The 12547-nt window shown below is 46.5% G+C and overlaps 1 protein-coding gene across 1 annotated transcript in view; it reads right to left on the bottom strand.

Annotated features, from left to right (window-relative positions):
* CACNA1H (calcium channel, voltage-dependent, T type, alpha 1H subunit) overlaps window positions 1-12547 on the bottom strand; it is a 256641-nt gene that overhangs the window by 39279 nt on the left and 204815 nt on the right. The window contains 11 exon segments of the mRNA XM_010003580.1: window positions 715-907; window positions 1733-1822; window positions 2519-2644; window positions 3196-3322; window positions 5450-5634; window positions 5744-5812; window positions 5952-6075; window positions 6496-6596; window positions 7288-7719; window positions 9393-9601; window positions 11315-11405. Of these exon segments, the coding sequence (XP_010001882.1) occupies window positions 715-907; window positions 1733-1822; window positions 2519-2644; window positions 3196-3322; window positions 5450-5634; window positions 5744-5812; window positions 5952-6075; window positions 6496-6596; window positions 7288-7719; window positions 9393-9601; window positions 11315-11405 (1747 nt within the window).

The raw sequence follows: 12547 nt of genomic DNA, 5'->3' as shown, positions 1-12547 counted from the left end.
TGTCAGCTAAAGGCCTGGTGCTGCACCCTGACGGCCCTGCACCTGGCCAGTATCTCCATGTAGACTGTTTGCAAGGACAAATACCAGCACATTGCTCAGCAGTGAAGGGCTCTCCCAGCCTGTGATGGGGCAAACATCTCTTATAATGGACATCTTCCAGAGAAGAATTTTCTGGACAGCCCCATCTTGGAGCTCCATTCCTCTCCCCAGGGCTGTGGGTTTGTTAATGCCCTCATGCAGCATGTTGGTGGCATGCGGGGCCATGCGCCAGGACTCTAAAAAGCATCACAATTATTTTGTCTAAGAAAAGAATGAAGAAATCAAACCACCACCATCATCCGATGCAAATGGCACGTTAAGCCCCAGGGCCACCCTGTGCCTTCAGGCACAGACCAAGCATTGCAGCTCTTTACTCACTGCATCCCTCAGTCACCTGGGGCACTTCTGCCTTGCAGAGCATGCTAGAGGACTCTGCTTGGAGGAGGATTTTCTCCCCAGCCAAGCAAACAGTTAATGCTCGGAGAGGACAATTCCAGGGCGTTGGCAACCCAAGACTTAAGGTACCGTCAAAGAGGTAACGAAGCAAAACAACCTCTTGAATTCCATGGAAACAAAACCAAACGAAAATGAAAGTTTTGCTTTGGGAGCAGGCAGGGCTCAGAAAGATTTGTGTTTGTAATGCAGTCTACCGACCAGACAGGTACATCTCCTTACTCCTGCGCTTTTTCTCCAAGCGTCTCAGCCGCTTCTCCTCCCGCCGCCGGGCCTCCTCTGCCTCCTGGTGCTGCCGGCACTTGTGGAAGTTCTCCACCACCACCCCCACAAACATGTTGAGCACGAAGAAGCTGACAATGAGCAGGAAGGAGATGAAGTAGAGAAGCATCCAAGGGTTATGGTTCTGGATGGGCTGGTGAGGTGGGGAATCAAAAAACGAGAGAGAAGCGGCATAGACAAGATACAGTGTAAGTCGGGGTTTGGGGCATTTGGTAGCAACAAGACACTGTAGGACACTTCTGTGGGGAGGGGGAGAGGGCTGGGAGGAATTAAGAGATTTTTTTTCCCCAAAGCTCCATCTCATTCATTTTCTCACCAATTATAACTTCTTTTGTGGTGAAACCCACCCTAGTCCTCACAATTTGGCTTATAGGATTTAATTATTTTGGCATTTATTTAATACAGCTTAAAATGAAGCTCAGTAGATGTGCATCATCCCAACTGTTAGCTCACTGTAGCTAAAGATAGGCTGCAGCTTATTTTTTTTGAGACGTGGGCTCATAGTTAGTTAGAAGCAGGAGAAGATCTCAGTACAGAGTGTTCCTGTAGCTACAACGGGGTACGACTCACCTAAGACTCTTGACTTTCCTTTGCAAATGCCACATAACACAAACTTAACAACGTGTCTCTCACAACATTCTTGGCTGTTTCACATCTCTTGAGAGTTTGCCCATGTTCCTTATGCCTTCCCTGGAGCCACAGTGCAAAGGCATGTGTGGCCCTCCTCAAGCACCATGATTCTAATTAAAAACCCCATCAGTGCTTCTGTACTACCTGGGCAGCAGCCTCTGGAAGAGCTACTTCATGGAGAATGGAAAACCTTGGCAGCCCAGTGGGCACTCAGGTCTCAGGAAGGTCCTACAGCTCTGCTCCTCTGCTCTGAGACTTCAAAAGCACCAGAGTGACCCAGATATTAGACTTTGGAGAGCAACACAGCTGGTCTCTGGGGTACATTTACCTGTTGGTCAATACCCACAGCATCCAAGCCATCGTACATGATGTTCACCCAGCCATCCTTGGAGGAGAGGACAAAGAGGGACATGAGAGCCTATAAGAAAACAAACAATCAGAAAAGACTGCTCTTGCATTTTAGTCCCCAGAAGAGAAGCTAAGAACAGACAATTCTCAGCAAAACCAATTCATAATGCATCACCTGGCCTGGAGCTGGTGGAGAAATACAACATATTGTGTCTCACATTTACCTATTTCAGTATCTGGTTTAAAAGTGAGCAAACTATGGCCCTTTTCCCTCAACTGTAGGTTGACTTTTGCTCAGACACTGCAGGCTTTCTACTCACCAAAGCATGATTAACAGTCAATATATCAGGTGGGCCCAATGGCAGGGGGTTTTAAAAAGCAACAGTATACTCAAGCTCCTGCTGTGGGCTGGTTTGCTTTTCAGCCAGTATAAAGCACTTTGGTTTTTTATTTGCAAACATAGCAGCTAGAAGTCAAGTGACTAAAAGTGACAATTGAGGTCCATACGTGAAGGACTGCATGCAAAAGCAGTGGCTTAAGACAAGACTCTCCTGCAAAGAAGGAATTTTTCCTAGGAGGTCTGGCTGCAAGAGATCAAGAGGTGACCTGATCCCTTTTTACCCAGGTAGGGTTGATTCTGATAGATGAAGGCCTACATGGTTCTTGGAAACTTCCTGTGACAAAGGTTGCACATCCTCAAGAAGTACATTCAAAGTGCTCCTCCATTAAAAACTGGTGCAGAAAATCCCTGCAATGGTGACTTTACCTGTCCCAGGTTGTCAAAATTGTACTTCCGCCGAACCCATTTGTAGTGTGCACTGGTGCAGTCAGACTTTGTGGTGATGTTTTTCACATCAGGACCATCACAGTAGTAGAACTTGCCTTTAAAAAGCTGTAATTGAGAAACAACAACAACAAAAAAGAACAAAAAAGAGGCAGCTTTGAAAGTCTGTTCCCTGATTTCTCTTTCTTACCCCTAGTTCAAATTCCTTTCCTTCCAGCTCAGATATCTGTCTTAACACACTTGACAGGAAAACATCACTGGTGAAACATGGAGAAGGTGGTGATCATGCAGGCCTGTCGTGCTGGGACAATGACAATCTCCCCTCTGAAGAAGAGCTATGAGATGTATCTTAGCACACAAAGCCAGAAGAGATCTTGGAAATTTGTCTTTTCCTTCCCCTGCCCTCAGCTTAGCTGGCAGTGTGTTGTTTAGCAGAGAGGGTTGCTCTTCTAATCCTGAGAACCTTCCAATGAGCAGGTGCCAACCACACCATGGAACATTTCTTTTAGAGCCTGGCTCTTCTTTCCTAACACCTCAGTGAAATCATCCTTTGAAGAGATTTAAGCTCATTACTTCCACTTTCACCCCAGACAGTGAGAAAAAAAGCTTCTCTTTTGCAGTTGTCACTGAAACATGGTCAAGTGAGGGAAATACTCTACCTGGACCCCTAAAATCCCGAAGATAATGAAGAAAGCACAGCAGATGAGAACAATATTCCCAATAGGCCTCAAGGAGGAGATCAAGGTTTCTACCACCAGCTTCAGACCTGGGGCCCTGCTGATTACTCTGGAAGAAATGGTAAAACAATAAAGCTTTTAATTTTTATGCATGCCTTGTTATTTTATAGTTGTGTTTTCTCCTCTTGTTGGACTGCCTTAAAGCTAGCACAGCCCTTCTCTACCTGCTGGCAGCATTCACAGATGATTAGTGATTTGTTTAGACAACGAGAAACATTCAACATCACATTAATTGGAACAGAAAAAGTGTAAGACACCCTGTCAGCATGGTGTTGTGGCTTACTAGTAACAGTAGGGAGGGAATACTCTGCAGGTCCAATATCAACAAAGGTTCCTATTGCAGAGCTATTTGTACCTCAGTGAAGATAGATGAACCCCTCTGAGGTCTCTCTGGTCCAAGCAGAGGGACACACACCAGGCAGGAGCTCACTTCCTAGCATAAGGTGTGTAAATAGCTTCATAGTTGCTGGAGAGCATGTCTTGTCCTCTTTCCACAAGCAGAAGTGCTCACCTGCCCTTCTGGCCTGGGCACCATGACAACTTGTCATAGTAATTTCAGTTTGTCTCCTAATTAATTCCTGAACTGACTCTTAGCTACCAGGAACTTGTGATCAACAGCTCCAAAGCCAAAGGGTCACCCCATTAAAGGGCAGCTTGCTTGCAGGGAGAGGCCAGGTGCACTCTGAACACAGCCTGAAGCAGCTTTTGGGTATTATGGAGAACAAGTGTTTTCCTTTCCTGCATGAGAGCCTGGAGAAGGGCCCTCCCATGGGCATGTGAAAAATGGGTTTACACACGTGAGTGCAACTCACACAAGTAAACTAGGGTGTGCTAACTGAGAAATATCAAAACTTTGTTTTGGAGGGGCCTGTAGAGGGGAGGGGGCATGAGTCTTTGCAGGCAGCTTGAGCTTGCACAGCTAATGATGCTTTCATGCTTGCCAAACACAGAGAAGAGAGGAGAGTTGTGTTCTGCAGGGACAAAGCGTTTCTATAGGATCTTGTTTGGCAGCAAATAATGTGGCAGCGTGAACTGCACCTACAAAGTGTCAGGAATGGTCCCTGGAGTGATCCCAAAAGAGAATGTGATAAGTGAAGCCATCATAGGAGGTGATGAATTCCTCTCCATTAATAGGATCTGACCTAGTTACTCTCCAAGACCAGTTCCCTTTTTCTCTATGTTTGCTTATGAGTTGCCTATGCCCTGATTTCTGTTCCTATTTATGTGTTACACAGGAGCTCTGAGGTGCTGCCAGGATGAGGCTTTTCCAGGGTGACCCAATATGGCTCCTGCTGAGCCAGCACTGCAAGGGGACCCTGATGCCACCAGTAGAACAGAGCATGGGAGCAAGAGAGGAGACAGAAACACTCCTAAAGTTATTTGTCAGTAAGGAAACACAGAGCAGCAGCAGCAAAAAAGCTGTTGTGCTTGTGGTCATGGGCCTAAAAAAGATTTTCTCTTCCTATTACTTTGTTAAGCAAGCAGCTTTTCATCAGGAAGCCCACAGGTCTCATGAGGTGTCTATCTTATTTCCCCTGAAATTTCAGGAAAAAAGGCTTGTGTTTCTTGCCAAGCAGGATGGAAACTGAACAAGAGCCATGAACTGATAAAAATCCCCCAAGCATTAACACTCCTTGTTATTGCATAATGATAAACAAAATAAAAATTCTCTTTGTGAATTTTCTCACATACTGAAAGTGTCTCCCCTTCCTACCTGAGAGCTGAACTATTTTGCAGCAGTGTCAGATACCAGGCACGGGAGAGCAGGTAGAGATGCTGGAGCTTATCAAACTATTGTCAGCTCCTGTTCATTTGCAAATTTTCTCCCAGGCACCACAAAGGATGGTGAGGTTGTGCAGTTTAACAGGGAGCTAGACTGATTTGTAAAACAGTGATAAAAATGCAGGGTGGAGGAGGCATTCACTGCAATAACTGCCTGAGGACAATAAGACCTCTCACTCCAGGCTCCATCCACTCTCTCCCATGCTGCTGACAATGAATTATAACTAATTTCACTGTTTTCAAACAATTTCACTAGATAAGAGCTCCCCAAAGCTGATTCTACCCACACTATGTCTCAGTTTTTTTGTGTAAGTAAGCAAGACTTTCATGGATCATGTGCATTTGTCCCAAACTCCTAGATCTACCAACTCATTTGCCCTGTTGGTGAACGTACCGGAGAGGTCTCAAGGTCCTCAGGAGTCTCAAAACACGAAGGACACCCAAGATCTTAGCTCCACCTGCTGATGCCATGGAGACAATGATGTCAATGATAGATACAAAGACCAGGACTCCATCCAGAACATTCCAGCTGCTCTGCAGATAGGTGTTCTCCCCAGAGAAAAAGCCAAGAGCCACCACCTACAGCCAGGAGGAAAGAGACATTTAAATCTTCACCCAGATCGTAACTAGGTTGTGTTGAGGACTTTGCCAGTCCTCATCTGGGGCCATGGAGTGAAGATTTAATTACCTTAACCATCATTTCAGCCACAAAAATCGCAGTGAAGATGTAATTAGAAACACTTAGGAATATCCTTTCCTGTAAAACAGAACAACAAAAAGAAGCAAGTTATTTAAAGATGTTGGAAAACAAACAACTCTCATCTTTGCAGGGTCTTGCCTGGACAAGACTAAGATCTGGATGCTGCACCAAGGAAGAAAATGACTCAGGTACTCACTGTGCTGTGTGGGTCTATGTCTGGTCGCTCCAGTGCTATAGTGATGCAGTTGAGAAATATGAAAACCAGAACCACGTGATCAAACATCTTGTGGGCAATGACCTTCTGGCACATCACTCGGAACCTGAAGAAATGATGGGGAGAAAAATAACCTTCAGGTGCTTGGGTCAGCAGGAGGCTCCCACCCAAATAGCATGTCCCCAGAAGCCTTCAGCAGCTGTGACACCAGCATCAGCACACGTGGGGAGTTAGTGACTCCACAAGTTTCAGCCATTATCATGAATGCAGTAAATATGATAGAATAACAGTTATTACTAATGCTGGTTAAACCACCCTTCATCCTAGACAGGCATGGAGTGACCCACACAGCAGTTCTCCCCACATGCAACAGAAAGTGTTATCAAGAAATCAGGAATTGGATTTTTAAAACTCTCAGTGCTTCTGCATCAGAGAGGGGTTTCTCTCAAGGGCAGGGCTGGCAAGAAACATAATATTCCATTACCACAAACACTTGGTGGGCTGGCATTTCACTGGGATTTCTTACCGATTCTGTGGTGAGAACAAGTAGAGGGACCAGTTTTCATGACTCTTGCACCACTGTGGCTTGTAGGGCTCCAGGAATTTACGAATTCGGTAGCAGTAACTCTGGATAGAAAAGAAGAAACACCTTTTCTTCCTCTTTTATTTTCCTGCCTCTTCAGCTGTCATAGTTCTTTTGTGAAAGGGGGATACATGGCATTTCCTAGCACCTGCAGGGAGTCACGGCTTTTGGGACAGAGGTGTGACAAGTTTTGTCACATGTGTCCAACAAAACAGGGAGGAAGAGGTAGAAAAAAGGGGCTTGTGTACAGTGTGATATGAACCTGGAAAAAGCAAGACTTTTTGACAGGTATAATTTTGAGACCCAAAGTTGTGTCAAAAGCAACAAAGCCTCAAACAACTAAAAAGTTATATAGAGAACACGCTTTCTAGGTTTTCAAGCCTTTGAGGTACCAAACAGCTCTTGTGAGCAGACATGGTGTGTCTACAGCTCATCTTTGGAGGGATCGTGGGCCAGAGGGGCAACCTCAACCAGTCCAAAACCCAGACAAGTGCATGCACAGTCCCTTGCAGTTTTACCTCATTAGACACCACTGCAAGGCAACAGTCCAGCCCATTAGCTAAAAAAACCCAAATCCTTTCAGGACGTGGGTGCCCATCCCTCAGATCTGGATTCATTTTATCTACACCAGCCATTGGGCAGCAACACATTTTAATAGCTTAGTGATTTTTCATCAGCCTTCTTGGAGTGGAAAAGCCACCTGCTGCAGGGGCGCCCGGTTCCCCCTCAACTCACGTCCTCCACCTCGTCCTCATAGTCCGCTGCGTCCTCCTTGTGGCCGTCGACGCGCAGGAAGAACTCGCTGGGGACGTGAACCATCTTGCCGTTGCAGTCCTGGTACTCGGCAGGCAGGATGGCCACGGGGCTGAGGCTGAGCGAGGGGCGCAGGGCGGGCAGCGGGAGCAGCTCGGGCAGCTCCAGGGCGCTGCGGTAATCCAAGGACTCGGCCCGGCGGTGCAAGGAGGCCCTGCTGGTGCCGGACTTGGCGTCATCCGAGTCATCATCTGTGCTGCCTTTGCCCTCCCCGGAGAGCAAGGACTCCCTCTCTCCTGACTGGCTCTTCTTCTTGAGGCTTGGGGCCCTGCCCAGGCTGTTCCAGCTTGAGCAGCAGCTTCCCCAGTTGCTGCTGGTGCCCCAGTTGGCGCAAGGGGAACTGCGGAGGCTGGACTGAGAGAGGAGGAAGACATTTGAGGGTTTGTTCGCAGGACAAAGTCAAAGGATATGGCATTTTGCCCAGTCTGGAAGGCCCTTCTCTGTTGTAGCTTTCCTCACTGCTCTGATTTCACCACGCCAAGCCCTTGTGATGGGAGCCAAGCGCCCAGCTAAGCCACCACTGAAGATGCTCTTTGAGCTACACCTGTAGCACAGCTGCCTCTGTGCTGCAAGGCTTCCCACTGCCCTGGCAACACCAGCTGTGCAGAAAAACTGAGCCCAAAACCACTACTGCTGAAGTGGTTTTTTCTTTCCTCACCTTCAAGAAGTTTAAGCATACAACTTCCCTGGCTTCCAAAGAGGCTCTGGCACTCGAGACACCCAAGTGCCTGTTGGAAATCGTGCCCCTCTTTGCATTACTGTGTCTTCAATTTGCTGCACAAGGAGGTGGAATGAATGTTTCTCTCACAGCAGGTTTCTGGCACTGCTGGGTGTGCCAGTGCACTTTGGCAGGTAGGTAGTTGCCAGGATGAGAGCACTTAAGGTCAGGGCGGAAAAGCTAGAAGGAAAACTCCTTTTCCCTCCATGGCTTCCTCCCAGCTCAGAATGAGGCAAACTGCCCTCCTCCTCCTGCTCAGTGTTGGCCAGCTCTCTGACTGCTTCATTTTCCTTTGGCTGGTGGCACTGATGTGCTCGCAGAGAAAGGATTCAAACAATGAGCAATCCTCTCCAGCAACTCACAACCCCACAAAACCCCAAGGCAAACAACAGTCATCTCTATTTTCTTTTGAAAAGCATTACCTTGACTAAGCAGCTTACCAAAGGGGATAGTGTCTGCCTCTGTGTGAGCTGGCTTCATGCTTTGCTGCCTTGATTTGAACATGATATTGCAGTTACAGAGCAGAGGAATGGGATAGATAAGCAGTAGCAGAAATCCACTTTGTCTATTAACTCTATTCTCTCTGGTTTCATAGAGCTGCCCTGCTGCTCCCCTGCTGCAGGCAGAATGCAACCAGTTGCCAAAGCAGTCAGCTCCAGCCAGACCTCTGCTCCATGAGCTGTGTGTGGTGGCAGCTGGTCAGCTCATACCTTGTTTCCTCCATTTCCCTTCCAGTGGGGCTGCTCTATTGCAATTGGAGCTCAGCTGCTGTGTTGGAAAGGAAAATGCTGCATTTCCCTTGACACAAGGTGGATTCAAGATGCAACCCTAAGACTTTCTGGGAGGGAAAACAGGCCTTATCCTCACAGGAACATTTGACAGCTTCTCCAAGACACCATAAAATGGTCAGTGTGGTTGGCAAAAGATGCCAGCTCCTCCTCGGAGAGGTTTGCTGGAGTCACTGTATGAACTTGTCTCAGGCTGCAGCTCTCAAGGGAGGTGGCTTGGCATGGACTTTCACTCAGATACTAAGCAAGAAAACACTGAATCCCAGTACATCCCAGTCTCCCCTCTCAATATATTCACTGTCCTTGGCTGCTACGTTCTCATTGTCCCACCCCAGCATAGCACACCCACTCATTTCTCCCTCTTGACTCTGCTCTCCTGCCTTTGCACGTACTTCTCTCATCTCTACCACCCTCCTTTTTATTTTCCAGCAATGCAGGTGTGCAAACACACGCACACGCACCCCTATCACCTGTGCTGCTTGCAGGCACTGGAGGGAGAGTTGTTAGCAACAGGAACCTACCAAGGACTTCTGATCATAGCTCAGGGGGTCCAGTGAAGCGTTACTCCCTCTCCTTGAGTCCACAAATGTGTGCACTGAATCCATGTGTGGGGAACACTTAGGTGTGGGCATTGGTGTGGCAGCAGTGCGCATGATGATAGGAGGAGGCAGGCTGCCCCTGCCCTCCAGGTGTCCATTTGGGGTGACAGCCAGTGAGTACATCTTCAACTCTGGAGAGAAGGGAAGAGAGAATATGAGGTGAATGCTCAGCTATGGAAATCACTCTTTAGAGGAGACATTGCTCCTTGGGTCTGCCAGGAATCCTGCCAAATGGAGATGAAATGCTGTGGGCAATAAGGTCACTCCCAGCATGTTGAAAGGCATGAGGCAAGTGTCACAACCTTTTGAGAGGCTTTCATATTCACATCAAAGACAAACCAGACAAAACACCTCCAAACCCTACAGAGTGCTGTAACACTCAAGCCAAAAGCCCAATTTCAAACACAAAGCTAAAGTTTTACTGGTCTTAGTGGGTTCTGGTTTAATAACTGCAGAATCAGGCTTAAGGAGAGGGAAGGATGGGAGCAACTGTGATCAACAGGAGAGAAGTACAAGTCTGCACTGAGAAATCCAAGTGATTGCATTGCCCCAGTTATTTTCCTTCCACAGGCTGCTTTTGTAATGCAGTCTGCTTCTATTGTATCATCTGTTGAGATGTTGGCTGGTGCACAGATACCTGATCTGCACCACAGAAGTCCATGGGAACATTGCCATTGGTTTTGAGGGGTGGAAGATCCAGCTAAAATTTGCTAATGTGCAACACACCTTTCTCCTGCCAGTCTATCTGTTTCTGGACCAATAGCATTGTGGTAGAACTGTTAATGTCCTTACGATGTTTAGTCACCAGCTGGCACAGTGAGGCTTATGGGGGCACACAATTCATCATGAACTTCGACTGATGGCAAGTTCAGCCCTGTTTTCTATTCCTGTACTACCTGAGAAAAGTTGACAATTCTACAACTCTCTTATTATTTGAAGTTGCTCAGCAAATAGTTGGTGCAAAGTTGGTGCAGAGTTGGTGTTGGGAGCTCCTTGCCAACTCTTTGCAGTGGACATTAACTTGATCACTTGGTGGTTGGAATTTGTTTCTTCATTTGCCAACTGAGCAGCTTCATCCCCTTGCCATGATCCAGCTCTGCCATCTTCCCCAACAAATTCCATCTGCCCCTTCCTCAGCTGGATTCCATCCACTCACCACAACCAATATAATTTCTTTAACAGAAACAAATTCTGGTTTAGAAGCATTTAAAGTAATCCTAACACGAGCCCAAGCTGAGAATCAAAGTACAGAGGAACTAAACTGACTCCTGTTTACCATTGTGCTATTCACTCTGTTAAAATACACAATTCCTTCCTGTCCCAATCTACTTGCAAACTCTGCAAAGTGAAGGCTGTCACCTACTATTCCATGTTGCTAATACACTCATACAATGTGGCCTTACCTCAAATCAATTGCAAGGCTCTTCTGTAACACAAATGCACAGCAACATTGCCATCAATCAAACCTCACCTAAGTGTCTTTGTGTGAGAAACCAGAAAGAACAGATGAGAACATGATTGATTTGAAAAGCTACTGAGAAGCAGGGTGAGAATACTGCTGTCAGCAAACCATTCTGTGGTAGTGATACAGAAGAAACAATGAGACATATCTAAATAGTCTAGTATAGTTTGAATTAGAAAAGACATCTGTTCAAAGGAAATATCAACACTCATTTAGCATTCCCAACACTGTTGCATAGCTGTTCCTGATACATAGATAACAGATTAATTGCCAAGCAAAATGGATTCTTCTACTTTCCCCCATCAGTTTATTTGAAAAGATGACTATGGAAGCAGAGCTGTAGCTTTCATATTCCCAGGAAAATGTAGAGACAAAGTCCTACCTGTTGCTCGAAGATCCTTCAGCTTTTCAAAATCATCATCGAAGTTGGCAGATGTCTTGTCCTCATCTGTGTCTGACCTGTTGGCATCACCCTGCAGAGAGGAGAAGGATAATGAAGTGACCCCATTCATGAACACTTCAGCACAAAGGTCAGTTGGGTTACTTAGCAGCTCAGAGATTGCTCAGCTCCCCATGGTTAGTTTAAATGTGGTCCCTAGAACCAGGAGGGCAGATGCCAAGTTCCCTCTGATACTGCCCTGGGGAATGACCCTGGGTAAGTCCCTCTGCCTTGTTTTGATTAATTTTTGTACTTGGACAGAAAGAATGATGATGTGATGTGATTACTGCTCCTGCAATGCTGTTGTGTTTCCAACACTGTGCCCAGCCTCACTGAACAGTGTGTCCCAGGGGAGAAGACAAAAGTGTAGCTGTAATCAGAGGAGTCAGTAAAAAATAAAAATAAAAATTTGGTTGTGGGGCTCCATACTTGCACTTTCCATGATCCCAACTGAAAGCACTTAGGTTTTAATGTCAAAGGGTTTTCTTCTTTATTTAACCACACTGTGAATTTGACTTAGATCTGAAACCCCAGCTCTGATTTGCTTTGTTCACGCTGGCTGGTAATGGAAATTGTGTTGGGAAATCTCCTGGCAGTGTTGAAGCTGAGACAGAAGGGAAAGAGGCCAGCTTGCCTGGCAGCACAGCATCATCTCAGGACTGAGAACAGCCAGCCACCCTCAGGATTGGCTTTTCCTCCTGGAAGTCCAGTTATTTTTCCCTTTCATACTATGCTACCACAAATGATCAGCCTAAATAATGTACAAGCCTGGGACCAAAGAGCTATTGTCAGGTTTCCCTCTGCTGGGAGAGGTCTGAAGAGATAACAGATTCCAGCAGGCTGTTGGCATGACTATGGCTTGATCCACCAAGACTGCAGCAAAAAGCTGTACAAATTTGTAGCAAATGGCTGGTTTAAAGCAGCTGATCCTAGAAAAAGGAGCACAGCTCCTTAACTGGTGCCTGAACAAATCGCTACAGTTTCTAGAGCCTTGGTGCTGAAGTGGCAGTGAACTTCATTTCATCTGTGATGTATTGCTGACTGGTGCAGCCAAACAGACAGCATGACTGAAAGGCTTAAGCTCCCCCATCCATCTTCTCTGTTTTGGAGCAGAAACACTAGCAAACAGTAGATTAACGATTTGCTTAATTTTGGAAGGTTTGTCTGCTCTTCCAG

Source organism: Chaetura pelagica, unplaced genomic scaffold, assembly GCF_000747805.2.
Source record: "Chaetura pelagica isolate M959 unplaced genomic scaffold, ChaPel_1.0 scaffold408, whole genome shotgun sequence".
NCBI classification, from domain to species: domain Eukaryota; kingdom Metazoa; phylum Chordata; class Aves; order Apodiformes; family Apodidae; genus Chaetura; species Chaetura pelagica.
The sequence above is the reverse complement of the archived record's forward strand: the minus strand, read 5'-3'. Positions and strand labels throughout refer to the sequence as shown.